We start from the raw sequence: 17696 nt of genomic DNA on the forward strand, positions 1-17696 counted from the left end.
ACTGTTTATCTAAAGCTCCAAATTGTTTAGATTAGCCATCCAGGTCTGATTTTGGTCTTAACCTGTTCTGTAGCTTTGATTTGATCAAGACAATCTCTGGAAGAGACTGCAGCTAAATAAAGGCTGCTAAAGGAAACCATTACTTGCAGCTCTGAAAGATATTTTTTTTTTTTTTCCCCTCTAGGTGCAATAGCCAAGTTGATTTTTTTTTTCTTTTGTTATCCTTTGAAAGCAAGTAAGCAGTGTGCTTTTCCTCTATGCTTTCAGAATTGTAATCATAATTCAATGGGATCAACTTAGTGTTCCCTGGGGATTTACATTTACAAAACAGTAACAGGTCAGAAAGGGCTGAATTATTGGATGGAAGTTAAACATGTGACATTACTTTTTTTTTTTAAACAAGATTCGTATTTCCTTTGTGAAAACTGAGTTTTATTTTAGATTAAAAAAAAACCTTATGAATTTTATTTGAAAATATTTTGAAATATATTACTGGAAAATCTTGAATATGTTGACACTTTTGCAAAGAAATAAAATTATTTGGGTGGGGGAAGTGTGAGGTCATTTCAAAAGTCATGCTATATTCTGTATTTAGAAAGAAAATGATCCAAACTGAAGTGTCTTTTTTTTGAGTTTTCTTATTCATGTTAACTAATATGCCAAATAGAAATATGATGTGAATCAGTACAGTTGCACACTCTTGAACTTCAGAGCTTGCTTTGACGGACCTTTCATGCACATGTAAAGGCCTCTGGCTCACTGAGAGCCTGAGCTGCAGTGTGTGACTTGTGCTCTGTGGGGGTATTGCTCGGATATTCAAGGTGATGCTTGCTTTTCACTTGCTGCCAGGAAGGTATCTCCAATCCTGGAAGGGGGGTTTGTGTGAAAGTCAGCCCTGAAAGCAGTATAAATAAGCTATTCAACCAACTGCATGGACCAGCAGAATGCTCTGTGAATATTAAGGAGTGCACATATATTTAACATGCTTGAAACCTGAGAGTGAGTTCCAAAACATGCCTGTATTGATGTAGTAATTATCTTCTGAGGAGCAGTGTCTGGTTATGTTACAACAGTCATTACTAGTATTACTAATTATTTGGTGTCTTCCTGTTTCCAACTGTTTGGACATGACCATTACTGGATGTGGCTGGAATATACTTACAACTGTTCAGCTGTTTTCTCAGGTTGTATCAAAAGCAGTCAGATGGGGACTCCAGATGACCATTGTGTCCCAAAGTTGTGGTTTCTTATGCGTATAAGAATAGCTGAATAATGTAAGTGGAATACAAAAAGTTAACGAGCAGCTGGTGACCCTTCTGGAAAATGTGCAGTTTCAGATTTGATTTCCCTCTCTTTTCTGTGGGCTTTTAGCTGAGGCCTAGGCATGTTTTGAGGTTCCTGTTTGACAGAAGTAGGGAAATAAATTGTGTGCCTGTCAGTGAGTCACCTGTGACAGGCATCTCTTTGTGACTAGGTGGTGGAGGCAGCAATCAAGCACAGCCTGAATTTCCAATATATCTTGTCACACAATTATATATAAAAATAATGATATCAGTGGTTAACGATCATGTAATGACTGTGAACGCATCATGATGAGGCCAAGGTTTTCTTGTAGATTGTAAGCATAACCATTTAATGATGTTTTTTAATATGGATCATTCTCTGTTTATGGTACCCTTCTTAGATGTTTGAGCATATCAATTTATGTGACAGTAGCTGTTAGCGCAAGTCTGGACACCAGTGTTTTCTGAAGCCTGCAGCGTTGCTCAGGTCCCAAGTCCAGCAGCTTAGCCCAGACCAAGCACCAACTCCTGGTGCTCACCTGAGCACCAGGTGACTCCCTCCATGCCTCTTTCCTTTAGAGTGGCCACAGTGCTTACTCAGGGTTCAGGATAGTAGGACGTGCTTCCTGCACAGTGTTGCCATAGTCACTGTGGCCTTTAAACCAAGAAAAAAGAATCACAGTGCAGCTCTTAAAGTATTGTTCTACCAAATTGCCTTATCTAGAGACAGCACACAGGAAGGTCAAACCCACTGAGTTGTAATTTTTCTGTTGTTAGGTTAGCTATACTCTGCTCTTCTGGAAGATAAAAAACACTTGAGTCTGCTGTTTTTTAAACCACATCTGTACAAATGTTTCGTGTTTCCTGTAGTAAACAGCACTATCTTATAATAATTGGCACTCAATTTGGTCACCTCTAAGCTTCTGCCTCTTAAGTTCATCTCAGAACATGTTGGTTGGGAGACAGTAGTAAGTAGCTAGATGGGCAGCAAGAGCAGACATAAGTGTTTATGAGCGCAGGATGACAGACAGAATATAGAGGCCTGTCACTCCTGAGCAGCTGAGCCAACTTACCTGTTGTGCTTGGAGGCTCACATTTGTGGATGATTATTTTCCATGGGAGGACAATTAGATTTCTTGCTCTGAGCTGACAGGAGGCAATGCTGTTTTTTTTTTTCCTTTTTCTTTTTTAAGCTTGAGTGCTGAGAACATCTGTTTATGTTTTCTTCTCTGCATGCTTCCTTTCCTTGCCCACTTTTCTGTCTCCTGGCAGGCAGCAGTGTGGAGTTTGATTGGTGTGCTGTTTCCAGTATCCGCACGCTGCGTCAGCTTGGCAACAAGACCGTCGTAGTGAATTGCAATCCAGAGACGGTGAGCACAGATTTTGATGAGTGTGACAGACTGTACTTTGAGGAGCTGTCATTGGAAAGGATCCTGGACATCTACCAATATGAGGTAAAGAAAAGCAGAAGCACAATAAAAAGCCATGAAGCAAACCAAACTTTTCAAAATTCATGTCACTAGCTTGCTTTGGCAGAGCAGCTGGGGGCGAGAGCTTTCTAGCAAAAGCTGTTTGGTTTGGATCCCGATGTTGCATTTTACACATCGTTGATGCTCCTAGCAGACTGCTCAATAATGAATGCCAAATAAATATTAAATTATTTTGCAAGATGCCATATTGTACAATATTTACAAGCAGATTTAATTTGCTGCACAGTCATTTATCGCACAAATTGTTCTGCCCTTGCAGTGCTGAGCTTTAGCACTTAAGCATATCCTTGACTTTAAGCACAAGTACTCCCCCTGAAGCAGTTGAACAAGTTACATGCATAAAACTAATGTGTGCTCAAGAACTTGGAGTCTTGGCCTTGCAGTACAGTGGCAATGTGGCGGAATGTGGTCCAGCATGCAGGCAGGCAGATCAGGAAGGGGCACTGGAGTTGCCTTTAAACCAAAACATGTTCCAGCTCCCGAACCAGACATTGCACTTGTCTGTTAGGAGCTTTCAAGTGTTCAGAAGTGCTGATACTAAGAGATGGAGAAGAGTCCCAGACAGATTTGATAATGGGAGGATATATGATATAAATAGTTGGTCCCAATATGGAAAATGTTGATTTCTAACTGGTAACATACTTGTCTTGGACTTGTGGCTCAGGCTTTCAAAGGTGCTTACAGGAACTTCATTGCCCTTGAAATTCAGTGTGAGTTGGCCTTGTAACTTGCTGAAGCAACTTTGCAGAACCTAGGTCATGTTAAAATTATGATTTTTCTTGGCTCTTCTTCCCAGTATATGGTGATTTGAGCTCATCTCCTTTGTGAATGGGTGCAAGTTTCTAAAATGGTTTTATAACCTGGCTATGTTTTGATCATTCCCAAATTTGGAACCAAGCAAAAGCACATCAGAACTCGAGTCCCAGTCTCTAGGGTCTGTTCTTAAACAATTTGCAAAATGCTGTCTAGGACCATTCTTAGATTGCATGTTCATACTTGGCTATTTGTACATGTTGTGTTACCTCTTCTTCAAATTTTCATAAAAACAGAGGCTTTTACTGGAAAGTATGGCTTTAGGACAGGCCAAAAGCTCTGGTGGCTCTCTGGAGTCTTAAAGGCTGATTTTTGAATGCTTTAGGATTATCCATGAGGCTTAGCTCTATAAGCATTGAACTCTTGTTTACTTAAGCAAAACTGAACTTCTGAACTTGGGGTGTGGAGGATACTGGTGTGACAGTTTGTCAGACAAGTAACACTGTTGAAACACAACATCTAATTACTGCAGGATCAAAGAGAAGGTAGAGATAGGTGATAAAGGAGCAACTACTCATTTAAACATGTAGTGCTAGTAATTAGCAAGTTGGGTAAGAAAAATATGTGAAAAGAATAATGCATACATGTTGAAACTTGGATTATCCTGCTTGTCACAGCAGGGTTTGGTGAGTTTGATGGGAGGCATTGCAGATCTCAAGGTGTAATAGCAGCATCCTGTGGTACGCAAAGCTGAAGGGGAAGGATACTCTGTTGGCAATTTTCCCAGCTCAGCCAGCCATGCTCATCAGCTGGACTGTGCTTCTGGGCATGTTTTTAGCCTGTCCTGCTTGTGAAGTAAACCAAGAAGTGATCGTGAGAGGAGAGAGGGCAGGGAGAAGGCAGCAGGAGCTAGCTGAGGTGGTGGGAGTGAAAAGGGGGAGAAGAGAGAGGCTGGGAGTTTGCAGAGGATTCTGCTACTCTGACTTGGGTATTAAAACAACCAATTTGTTGTTTGCTCTGGAGGTGTTAAAGCCATCAGGGTCTGAGCCTAAACATCCAAAGTTGGAGTTGTGCTGTCTAATAAATCCCAAGATGAATAATAAATGCTCAGCTGTTTTAGAACACTTAAGTGACAAAAGGGAATGGTATCATTATGACTAATTTGCCAGTAGGGAAACAAAGTCTCTGAGGAGACTGCACAGTCATGCAAAAGGACATAGGCAGACCTGGTGACAGACTCCAGACCTCCAGCAGAGTGTAGTCTAAAATATATTATTTGCTATATGTCACTTTTTAAAAAATGAGTGAGCAAAATGCTAATATCCTGTTAACAGAATACTTCCTCAGGCAAATGCAGTTGGAAGTCAGTCCCTAAGGAAATGATCAAGTTAAAAATTCAGGATCTGATTCTGAGATTCCTCACCAATCCTGCAGATAACCATCTCTCACAGCTTCATATACAAAGCATGAATAGTGCCATGATTTCAGACTGATCTTTTAAACTCTTCTGCTCGTTAGCCTCCTCTAGTGTTCCAATGTACTATGACCAATGGCAAATACTCTGAAAAGTCCTGGATCATTGACAAACTATAGGTAAAACCATCAGCAAGCAAAGGACGCAACCCTTTGCCATCAGTAGAGATGATACATCAACTCCCTAAACGTTGTTAGGATTAGCAGCAAACTTTGAGAAACTATTAAGCTCAAATAAACAGGTGCACTTACTTGTCCCAGTTTTTCTGATTGGACAAATTAGGCTACATTGAGGAGTGAGGTTACCAATAAGACTGAAGGGGCTGGAACCTACCTACCAAGAGCTGTGCACAGCTTCGCACAGTCCTACTCCAGGGATGTACTCAGCTGTCCCTCCTCTTTCTCTCCCTTCTGTCCCCTTTTACCTCTCCCTCTCCAGTTGACATTCACAGCTGCTCTGGTTCACCAGAGACTGAGCTCTGCACAACAGAGCCGTGCTTTGGAGAGAAGTTTAATTTACTGTGAATGTGCAAAGTTAGGTGGTAGTCTATGAGGACAATAATTTAAAAAAAAAAAAAAAAAATTCCTTCCCTCAGATTTATTGGCTTTTTGTTTCCAGAGAAGATGTTCCCTTTTTATTTTAATATCTATCTGCTTGAGGGCCTCTTCTGATTCTTTTTCAGTTTCTAAGATCATTCTGAAACAATTCATAAAACTAAAGGAGGCTCTTAGGTACAATTTTAATGGTCTAATTTGTTTTCAAAGTCAGGGAAAAAGAAAAACCCAACTCTATTACTAATGACATAAAAGCAAGGTAGTAATAAAAAGAGTGATTTTTGTTATAAAGGGGAAAATAATTCTCTCTAGGCTTCTTTCACTAGATTATGTATAGTGTATATTTTAAAGATATCTAATGGCAAGGATGTTACTAATTTTCTTTATAATTAAAATATGGCTGATGACAAAGTGATATGGAGTGGGGTCCGGTTCTGTCTGCCCACATATCTCAGTGGAGCAGTCCTGTTCCCTAGCAGGGCAGTGGGCTGCTCTTTGGGTGAGAGCATGCTTTGGGAAATAACAGCAGAATTTTAAAGGAAGAAGGAAGCAGCAGCTGAGTCTTAATTTATGGTTCTTTTTGAGTAAAAATGAGTATATGATTCTCTGCTATCTGCTTGAACAAGCCATGTCCTCCATCTCCTTGGGGCTGGAGTCCTTAATGTCATCCCAACTTTGATGCAGGCAGTATTTGGATTTTAGAGGCTCCGTGACTAGAATTGTTTTAAAGGAAGGAATAAACAGCAGCCAAAGAAAAGCTGTTACCCAGGACATTCACACTTCAAATATGTTGACGATAGATTAAGGTGTTGGTTGACCTTGGCAGCAAAGCTAGGTTGACTTATTATCAAACAGGAACCACTGCAAGCTGCAAGAAGGGGTTTGCTTTATTCACTGCCTGGTTCTTGTCCATGTGGGCTGATAAGGGGTCCAGGGACTAGAGATAAGTACTGTATTTTAGATGGGTCTGGAAGCAGTAAGGAACAAATTTTTTTTCTGTGTTGGAGATGGCGAGCTCCAATGTCATGAGACAGCCCCATGTGGGCACAAAACAGCCTCTGTCTTTGCTCCACCCTTTACTAATGAGGCATTTTTCACTCCCTGTCTTAAGCTCTTTCAGATAGTTGCTGTTGGCCATCAGCAACGTGTCATCCCATAAGTGACTGTTTGGTGAAAAGGGAAAAAAAAATTATCTCCAGCATTGTATATTATCAGCAAATAATAATCTTGTAGACCTTGGGATAATAACTGCTGCTTAAATGCCAGACTTTTTTAGTGGCTTTTTATTATAGTAGGAAATTAACCACATTAAAGTTGAGCAGGGTTTGTACTGGTATTTATCATCTGTTTTTTCTCGGTCACTTCTAGCGCATCCTGCTTTCAGCTTACAGATATGCCACTATAAATCCCTTTAAATCCCTCATGAAGAAGTTCCTCTTTCAGGAAGGCTAGTGGGGCTAACCTTCTTCAGGAAAAACACACTTGTTAATTAAAAGAACATTGATACTCTAAAAGATAGAGCCAAACCATGGATCACTTGATTTATGTTTCTTGTTTGTTAGAGGTGGGTAAAACGGTATAAAAATGCATTTAGTTCAAAAAAGCCCTTCACTGCAGCTGTACTGTGGCCCTGATTCTCCTTTGGGCAAAGTTTTACTAGCTTCAATTTGGAAGTAAAGTGCCCATTGTTTAATTATCCTCAATTATTACACAATCTAAACATAATTCATGTCCTCATAATTGTTGCAGGTACTCTAAGGCCTTTTTTTAGTATTGAAAATTTGCACACCAGACTAGCTTGTACTTGAAAGCATTAGGGGTTCTATGTAAAAAAAATGCCCGTATTTGCACTTGAAGAAGGATGTGTGTTTGCTCACCTGTCTCTTGTTATTTGCCATTTATTACTTCTTCACTTAAAATGTTGTGGTTGCCTGGTGACAGACATGAAATGTGCCATTGTGGCTGGAGGATGCTGTGCCACCTGTCCTGCCTTACCTGCTTCTGGAATTGAAGTCCTTGCAAATAACCTGCATAGAAATGAGCATAAATGACAGTTTGGCTGAAGTACATGTTACTGTTGAGTGCGCTACCAGAAATGAGGACCTAGTCAGGAATAACGAGGGTGAATTAAAATAAAGGGCTGAGTGTATCCAGAATAATTCACCATCACAGGCTGTCTGATGGATTGGGCTCTGTAGACTAGACTCTGCTTTGCTTTGTACCGGCCAGCAAGGCGTCAACAGTGAGCACTCCTTAAAGACTGGCTTCTGGGTCTAGGAAAGGTTGTTTGCTTAGCAAATAACAGTGCTGGCAGGAAAAAAAATTCCAGTTGTTTCCCATTCCCTCTCTGCTGGAGGTTACTGCCTTGCAACTCTGTAGTAAATCTACACTGGAAGCCTCTGACTGTGTGGGTGGGAGAGGCTGTTCTTCTCAAAAGAGCTGGACTGAAAAAAGAAAGGGGACTTAAACCATCTTGTTTGTTCATGCTATTGGGTCCAAAGGTCCCAGCAGGGGGGTGGGAGTGGGCTCACTTGAAGTGATGGTCCCAATGTTCACATGTGCAGGAGAACACAGAAGGGAAACCTGACCCCACCAAGAGGAGTTTTGACCTTCGTTGTGGGGCATCACGTTTTCATAGCACAGCGCCCTTCCTCTGCAAAGCATGGGAGCATATGTCAGCTCAGTGCTTATCCTCACTGGGAGAGCAGAAGCAGCTAAACGTGGCATGAAAACAAGGTAACAGTCTGGTTCTAGCAGAAGTTATAAAATTTTGGCTTGATGTCAAAAGGCATGTGAACACTGCAGATTTCTGTGGTTTCCTGGGGAATGTGATCTCAAGTTACTGCTGGTTTTTGAGTGATGTCAAGGAGGATATTGCTGTTTTAGAGAGGCTACATGCTCTGAATCACACTTTACAGCCTGGGTGCCTCTGAATCAGGACAATTATGATCTGCCTTTGCTCATAGCAACCTGAAAAATGATGCAATCTAAATATTGGATTCCTAGTTATAATAGCTCTTAATGCTAAGCTAACTCTGGACGTGACTGTGCTCCTTTCTGTCTGCCAACAGGGATGCAGTGGTTGCATTATTTCTGTGGGCGGGCAGATTCCGAATAACTTGGCAATGCCACTGTACCAGAGTGGAGTGAAGATCCTTGGCACAAATCCTTTGCAGATTGACCAGGCGGAAGATCGCTCCATATTCTCAGCTGTTCTGGATGAGCTGCATGTGGCCCAGGCTCCCTGGAAGGCAGTCAGCACACTGGTAAGTTGGGATGTGCATCTGGGAAACAATGAAGCCGATGGGAGTTGTTATGAACACCTGCTCAGGGGGGACTGACTTACTGATACATTTCAAGATTCCAAAGACATTTAACAGTTTTTTACTGCTGATGTTGAAGAACTTTTTGATCCCTGTAAAGTGATACTATAGCATCACTGGGAGTGAGATGGAAACTGGAAGGGAAATGTCTTTAAATCACCTTTACACAATATGGGGTATATACCCAGCAGAAGTTAGCACCGCTGTCAGGCTACTCTGATTTATCCTGCTGGCCTTGAAAACTATTCTAGCAGGTGGAGATTGCAAAGGAATAGAGATGTGTTGGCACTGCTCTTTTTTTCTGGTGAAGCTCTATAGACAGGGAAGGTCTGAAAATGACAACTCTGGAACCAAGAAGTCATGTATTACGTTCAGCCCAGGCTGTAGTCCCTGACTTTCCCCTACTCCCTAATCTTAATGGCTAGTAAAATGCAAATGCAGTTGAACTTTTGGTATGACTTTAAAATATTTTCTTGTTCACAGCATGTTTTTCCTCCCTTTCTTTAGAGGGATGCAGTTGAATTTGCAAGCTCCATGAGTTACCCATGTTTGCTGAGGCCTTCCTATGTTCTGAGGTAAGGCTCAACCATCAGAGCTCAACAAGTTGGGGGTATGAACTACAAAAGCCTCTTTGAAACAAGGGAGAGTAGTTTCAAGGGATGTGTGGAAAAGGCTATGATAGGTGCATGTGGCATAAAGCTGTCCATCTTAACAGGTGGGACAGCTGCTCAAAACAATAAAGGAAGCCAATGGATCCCTTATGTCCATTAGGCAGAGATCGAAGGTAGAACATAATCATAAGAATGTCTGTTTAGCTGCATTACCTTTTTCATATCTCAAGGCCAAACCCATGAACCATCTGGGATGTTCTTTAAGGTTCCTGAGACTACTACCTGTACAATTAAGCCAGAAGATTGTTTGCCACCAGGAAAAGCAGAAGGGAACATGCTGAGGCCATTTATCGGAGTTGGCATCTGTTGTCAGAAAATGACAGTGCATCTTTTGAATTCAGCTTCTTATTTGCCAAGCTTCTCTGCTTACAGGCATGTTTTATGTCCCTACACTGTGGCAGCTGCTTCTCTTTAAATAGACATTGTACAAAGCCACACATTTCCAACAGCTAGACTTTTTGAAGAAGTTACACCAGCACATATACACAGCAAATTCACACATTCTGAATGATCACTCTTCTCTGCAAGGAGTTTCTTCATAGCTGGATGACTAGGTACAGAGAGGCAGTTTGCTGGGCACAAGTGAAAACATCACAAGTTTACAAGTGAAAATAAATTGGAGACAGGATCCTTTTCATATGAAAGAGACCCATATCAAAATGAAGAGGCGCAATATTCATTTTCAGGGGAGAAAAAAACCCCAAACTTTTTATTTAAAAAGAAGAAAAGAAGTATTTCTTGTATGTTCATGCCTCAAGGAAATATCCTTTAGAAGAGACTGCTGAATGTGACTTTTCTATCCAATTTCTGAAACTTGCAGTGGGGTTGCGAAGCAAAGCTCAAAACCAGCACTCAGATCAGGAAGATGAGTTAGAAACTACTCCTGATGTAATTCTCCAGATTTTTAGGGAATGCTTCTTTTAGCCTGTTGTTTCCATCCATATTAAATTCAGTATAGGCCCTTTCCATGCCAAAGGGTGTTTGTGCAGGTTAGGGGAACTTCAGGGAGAAAGATGAAACTGGAGATGTAAAGCTTGAGGAAATAGAAAGTGAAAAGCCCTAGCACAGCACACTGTCTGGCCTCTATTTGCAGAACAGCAGCAGGTCCACAGCTAGACTTCTTCATCCTTTGAACAGAAAGGGCCTTTAATATTTGCCAATTCCCTTGGAAAACTAAATGCATTTCCCCACCAGTTATGTACTGTGTTCACCAGCTCACATCCTCAGTGGTGCTACTGACGTAGGTCCAAGGATTTAATTGAACTCTATTGATTTACATCAGCTGAAGAGGTAGTCTGGTAAGTATAATCACCTAAGTACTTGTGTCTATTTATCTCAGGCTAAAGTGACTGACTTCGTGGGATAGATCCTTCCTCCACTTTTCCCCACAGCCTCTGTGGGCTTGCCCACCAAAGCAAAGGGGAAGCTGAGCATCAATGGTAGAAATAACCAATGCAACATCTTTTTTAAAAGATTCTGGTCTTTAAAAGGGACCCAAATCACTGACTCTTGACTCATGTTCTCCCAGATCCCCCTCTCTGATATTACTGACAGCTACATTTCAAAGTAGGTTTCAGATATGGTGTCTGTATCTGCTGTGCCTCTCCCTTAAGGACTAAGACATTAGGGGAGAGGCACAGTGAAATGGCCAGCAAAGAACAGCCCCTTTGCATCTGCATTTACACTGTAGCAACCATCACCAGTGGCCTGTGCATTCTTTGCTTCATCTGTCACTGATGAGCAACTGGGATAAAGTGAGCAAAGTATCTGTTATCTGTTTCATCCTGACCTCACAACTAACCTGCACATAGGGTGAAAGTCTGGGTCCTTAGTGGGGCTGTCGTACTGACTAGCCATCTTCTCCAGCTTAGGGGGAGCTTTAAAGGCTTGGGTCAGAAAGGGGATTTGGCAGCAGCGCTAAGGCTACACAACTGCATTTCTTTATTTTATTCTTCATTATGGTTCTGGAGGTCACCTATTTTCTCTGGGAAGTATAATGAAGGTTCATTAGGTACAAGCTCTGCCTTTCTTTCAGTCAAGAGTGAAGAAAGTGGCTTGAGTCAGCAGCTTGCTTGGCTAGTCTGTCATACAAAGGTAGTTGGCAACCCTGTGCTGTGGTGTCTAACATTCTGATATCTCTCTTGCAGTCACAAGGGAAGCTGACCTGTTTTCTTTTCTTTGCCATTCTCACAGTGGATCTGCAATGAACGTAGTGTTCACTGAAGAGGAAATGAAGAAGTTCTTAGCAGAAGCTACCAGAGTCTCTCAGGTACCAGTCTTCGTGCTGATACTGCTTTTTCTTTTTTGTGTTTGCTGTATTTGTTTCATCTCTGCTATGTTTTCCATCTCTCTATTTCTGTACTGTGTCTTCCTAACTCTTTTCCTTGTTTGGGGAGGAGCTAGTGAAATTAGAGTTTGACTCCTCAGTTTGTTCCCTAACAGGCAGACCATGGGAGCCTGTGCGAGCGTCCTTACTGATACCATTGGGATGCCTGTAATGAGTGGGGATGGCAGTTAGCTGTTGTACCCAGGCATCCATTTCTGAGCAGTTAATTACATAAATAGATGTAGGCTAGTGGACTGGGACCCTTCCTACTCCATCCAAGCTTGCTAGTAGGAGGTTATGCCAACCAGCATAGAACCCATAGCATCTTTCCCTCAATTTCTGAACTGTTTGGCCTGGCTTCTTTGAACAACTTAAAACTTCATCCTGGCATCTTCTCTCTCACCAGTGACCTTTTTATTTATTTTTTTTTTTAACCCTTTTAAATGCAGGAATATTTGCAAGATTTTGCTATGACATTTAACTCTCCAAACCATGTACCATTTTCCTCTGATGTAAAAGTAGGACTGCTGCCTGCTTACTGTTAATCCAGTGGGATTATTGATCTGCAGAGTATGTAGTGCAGAAGATGAAAGTTGTGGTTGCATTTTAAATATTATTCAAAAGCTAATTTGGGGATTTTTTTAAAGTGTCTTTTTCTAGCAAAGAGAGAGATTTTGTCTAGTATGTTGAAATTTAGAAAATAAAATCTGAAGCAATTTCCCAAAGACATGAATGCTTCAGAACATCATAAACAACTCAAAGCCTGAATTTCTTCTATACCTTCTATCAGTGTTATTGTACAAGGGATGTTTAGAGAGATGAGAATATGGGAGGAGGAGAAAGTTAAACGATTGAGGTTGAATGAAGAACATACAGAATTCAAAGTCTGACCCTTCAACAGTCTCTGAATTTGGCCTCACATTTTGGTCTGTTTTCTTCTGAGGGGTTCCCCCCCCCCCTTTTTTTTTTTGAATGGTCACTGTTCAGAACAGTACTGAACAGCACCATAAACACTACTGTCACAGGAATCTTGGAATTAAACATAAGTAAGTCAAAGAGGAACTCTCTGAAAACACAACTGGCTATGGAAGCCAGACATATTGCTGCTTACTCAGGGGATTTCTTAGGTGGTTAAAGCTTGAACAAGAACAAAACTATAAGTGTATGAGGCAAGTGATGGAAGTTTAGTGTCAGCAAGAAAAGATGGAATGAAAAGGAGATACCTTGCAAAGTAATAATATCCTGAAGGAGGCAAACAGACCACTTACCATCTTTGAACAACTTTAAAGGGATTTTTGGAAGTGGGAGAGTACCACTGTTACTTCCATCAGAAGGAATTATATAACTAATTCTCAGGGTCAACCTGTGGTAGAAACCAGATTCTTAGCAGTGCTCAGCCTCTCAAAACACCTAGCTTCTCTCTCTACTTCATCTTAAGTACTCTGCTTTGTGTTTCCCCACACACTCACAGAAGCAGACTGGGCAGCAGCCTTAAGCCATGTTCAGTGGGACAGAGCACTTTCTCATGCCACTGGATGGCTTTATGATGGCAATGGATACCCTATAGGAGGCTGAAGTCCAGGAAAGTGACACTTGGTCAGCTTAACTTGTCACAGCTTGATTGACTTGAATTAGACAATGTTGTTCTTCATTGCTGAGAGGTTTCATCCCTGGTACAGGAGGCACTGCTGGGAGTTGAAGCTGTGGAGTCCTGGCAATACGTGATGTATTCCTAGGGGAAAGAGTGGATGTTCCCATGGGATCCTAATGATGTCCAGTTCTGCTACACAAACAAGGCACTGACGCTTGCTGCAAACCTGACCAGTTGCACACCATGAGTCTTTGGTTGCTCTGACCCTGATCCTGCAGAGGCTTAAGCTAGATTTATGTGCTAAATTTTTGCTAGTGTAGTCAGACTGCTAAGGGAAGACTTCTTTTTTCATCCAGTATTTTATATTGACAGAAGCTGTAGTATAGTTGAAGCTAAACTAGCAAAAAGCAAACTAGAACAAAAGTATTGTATTCTGCTTCTAAATTAGGGAGGTTTTTTTAGTCTTGTCAAGCCTTTGTGGCCTGTGGGTGGTTCCACAGAAGCTAGCAATATTAGGTGTGAGCATACAAATGAACATGAGCATCTTTGTGGGACATAGGCTTCATTTTTCTGGTTACAAAGCCTTAGCTAGTTCTGCTCCATCCAACAGAGCATCCCTAGATAAAGTGCCTAACCAGTGTTGTTCTGTTGTTTTAGCTACTTTGCTGTTATGGTGTTGTGTCATTATGTCATTTATGTTGTCAATAATGTTCAAAACTTCTTGTGCGAGTTGAGACAGATTGGAGTAAACAAGGTTGTATGCACATATAAAACCTTCTGGTGAAAAACGGCAGCAAGACAGAAAGTTACAGGACACAAGCCACTAAATTTATGAAACAGCGTAGGCTGCAGCATTGTCCTTGCCTGTGAATTTACCCTTGCACTGATAAATGTAAGGAATTGTGTCTTGTAACTTTTGGAGTTGCTTTATATTTTTTCAAGAGGAGCCTTTTGAGCATGCACAGACTGTCATTTATTCCGTTTTATTCTCTAATAAATAACAGGCAGTTAATAGTGGATGGGACAGGTAAAACGTTGAGACATAAGCTGGCCAGGAAGAATGTGGATTAGATTTTTAACTGTCTGTTGGAGCAGGTGGCTGGAAGGAGAAAACATTAGAGGAGAGTGGGAAGCATGTGCTATCATCCCAGAGATAGGCAGGAAGAAGAGGAAGGAAAACAGTGTATACCAGGGAGTGTATTGAGTCAAGGTCAGGTCGTTCCTGGTGAGCTATAATTAGTGGCAACTTCTCCCTGGGAGACTAAGGAAACCAAGCAGAGAAATGAGAAAGGAATGGATCAGTTGCCTAAAATATATGACTCTTCAAAACAGTGAACAGCCACTATACAAAGTCATTAAGTATGCCAAGAATCAATTACTTTGTGAAGCAGTATGTCCACTGAGGTGGCTGGGAGGCTCAGAGGGAGGGAGAATTGAAGATCTTGGAGGTAAGGACCATCTTTGGGACACAGGATCAGAGATCACTGGATCCATGCGCATGTCCCACTATCTTCTTTTTTGCCATGATCTCCCTTAAAAGCTCTTTGTGGTTTTGCCTCAAATTTCCCTGTCATGATGATGTTATGGAGGATGCAAACTAATGCATCAGTGGCTTTGGGGAAATCACACCAAGTTTCCCTCCGTTATTTCTTTGCAAAGTTCACTTATTGTGGAAGTGAGGATATTAGTAGATTGGTCTTGTGAGATTCTGCTTCCAGAGGTTTTCTAGTGATGAATAGTGGACCGCTTGGATGGTGTCCAAATACTCTCAAGTAAAAACTTTCTTCTCTTATCTTGTCTTGACAACAGGATCACCCTGTGGTACTCACTAAATTTATTGAAGATGCCCGTGAGGTGGAAATGGATGCTGTAGCCAGAGCAGGAAGAGTAAGAACTTTGCTTTTCTTTAATATTAAACTTGTTTTTCAGGATCAGAGATTTGCAAAAATGTGTGGTTTGAATGATTTACTATACAGCCATGGATTCTTGCTGAGAAGAGTAGAGAAACAAGAAAAGATTAATTCATCTTAGGTTCAAAAACATTGTGCTTGAAAAGCTCAACCTACCTTATTGTATACATCTAAATAGTTATTTTTTTAAGCATTGCTTAACTGTGTGAATGAATCCTTTAGAATATAATTTTTACTGAATTTGCAAATCACTGGCTTCACAAATTACTTCCATCAGAATTGTATCAGCGTGTGTTATGATATTACCACAGTTGTTTTATTATTACAATGTCACCTTGCATTTCATTACTAATCAAAGGCAGTTCTCACAAAAAAAATCACAAACTTCTCATTTAACAGAAATATTCTGGTTTTAGTCTTCATTTTTAAACAGCAGGCAAGATCACTTTTTTGGTATTGAAGTAGTGTGCCTTGATGCAATTCATTCAGTTTAAATCCTGTCCTGGTTTCAGCTGGGATAGAGTTAATTGTCTTCCTAGTAGCTGGTACAGTGCTATGTTTGAGTTCAGTATGCAAAGAATGCTGATAACACACTGATGTTTTCAGTTGTTGCTCAGTAGTGTTTAAACTGAAGTCAAGGATTTTTCAGCTTCTGATGCCCAGCCAGCGAGAAAGCTGGAGGGGCACAAGAAGTTGGGACAGGACACAGCCAGGGCAGCTGACCCAAACTGACCAACGGGGTATTCCATACCATGTGACATCACATCTAGTGTATATAGGGGGAGTGGGGGTGGGGGAGGGCCGCTCGGGGACTAGCTGGGTGTCGATCGACGGGTGGTGAGCAATTGCCCTGCGCATGATTTGTACATTCCAATCCTTTTATTATTGCTGTTGTCATTTTATTAGTGTTATCATCATCATTATTAGTTTCTTCTTTTCTGTTTTATTAAACCATTCTTATCTCAACCCACGAATTTTACTTCTCGATTTTTCTCCCCCATCCCACTGGGTGGGAGGGGAGTGAGTGAGTGGCTGCGTGGTGCTTAGTTGCTGGCTGGGGTTAAACCACGACAAATCCTTAGGCCTGAATTTCCTCTGCTTGCTTTTCTCCATGATTAAAACATGGCAAAAGAGTGTGGGGGGATGGGGTGGGTGGGTGGGAATATATAAATGATGTTAGTCCATACTTGTTTCTAGTGGGGAATGACAACTATTTTGCGTTCATGGCAAACAGAACTTAGAGAGCTGATTTAAAGCCCAATTAGCTTTTACCTTCTGAATCAATGTGTGTTAGAGAGGGGAAGGAAGCCTTAGGATCTCCAGACTGTGGTAGGTTTTATCATGTTCACAGTTTGCTTAACCACAGTATGAAAGGCACTAACATGATCCCCTTGTTCATATGCCTTGTGTCTGCTTCAGGCCTATATTCCCCCAAATATTGGGAAATTCCCCCCCTTTTTTTTTCTTTTTCCCCTCTGTCTGTATCCTCTTTTGGGTACAGCTCTGTTCAGGAGACTGTGCTGGACTGGGGATGGAACAGTTCATGAGAGAGGGTGAGGTGACAAACTGCTTTCTTGTTACTGTATGCAGGTTATTTCACATGCTATTTCAGAGCATGTGGAGGATGCAGGCGTTCACTCTGGAGATGCCACCCTCGTGTTACCCACACAGACTATCAGCCAGGGAGCCTTGGAGAAGGTAGGTGTTGCACTAGCACTGAAAAGAGAAAATAAAATAAAAGTTTGAATCTGCTTTCCCACTTTGCTTGGGAGAACTCAATCACCAATGAAGAAATCAAATCACCAGTGTTTTTTTTTAAAAGCCAGTATGATATGTGCAAGTGTAGGATGTCATTGTGCCCCTGTGACTGGCTATACTGTACATAGGATCATCTGAACTATATCCTATTAATTTAAGCAGTAGATGTACACACTTTCAGACCCATTGAATTTTTTTGTTTCATTGGTTTAGAACCAGCTTCCATACCAGTAGAGGACTGTCTAATTCTTATATATGCCATGGTTCACTTTCCACTTCCTTTTCTCCCACAATCCTTAAATGATTAGATCAGGTGTATGACTTTCTAGCTGCCTGCTTTTCCAGAAGGGATATCAGGATGAATGAACCTCACCTAATTGTGCCTTTTTCCCCTTTCAAGAATAAACCTAGTGATAAAAAGTTAGTTGTCAAAATGCATTTTCTAAGTGAAATGTGCTGTCCCCTGTGATGCCATCCTGTTAAGGGTTTGCTTGGAAGCTAGCAAGAGCTGTAATGCAATGATCTGTGCTCCAACTCAGTTTACAAGAATGTCCAAGCCCTTG

General features: G+C 41.3%; 1 protein-coding gene across 1 annotated transcript in view; it reads left to right on the plus strand.

Annotated features, from left to right (window-relative positions):
- Window positions 1-17696, plus strand: part of CPS1 (carbamoyl-phosphate synthase 1) — a 98386-nt gene that overhangs the window by 61738 nt on the left and 18952 nt on the right. Inside the window, exons 26-31 of the mRNA XM_069782033.1 lie at window positions 2556-2737; window positions 8626-8820; window positions 9385-9452; window positions 11742-11817; window positions 15275-15352; window positions 16966-17073. Coding sequence (XP_069638134.1) covers window positions 2556-2737; window positions 8626-8820; window positions 9385-9452; window positions 11742-11817; window positions 15275-15352; window positions 16966-17073 — 707 coding nt within the window. The remainder of the gene's footprint in view (window positions 1-2555; window positions 2738-8625; window positions 8821-9384; window positions 9453-11741; window positions 11818-15274; window positions 15353-16965; window positions 17074-17696) is intronic.

The sequence above is a fragment of the Haliaeetus albicilla genome, chromosome 4, assembly GCF_947461875.1.
Source record: "Haliaeetus albicilla chromosome 4, bHalAlb1.1, whole genome shotgun sequence".
Taxonomy (NCBI): domain Eukaryota; kingdom Metazoa; phylum Chordata; class Aves; order Accipitriformes; family Accipitridae; genus Haliaeetus; species Haliaeetus albicilla.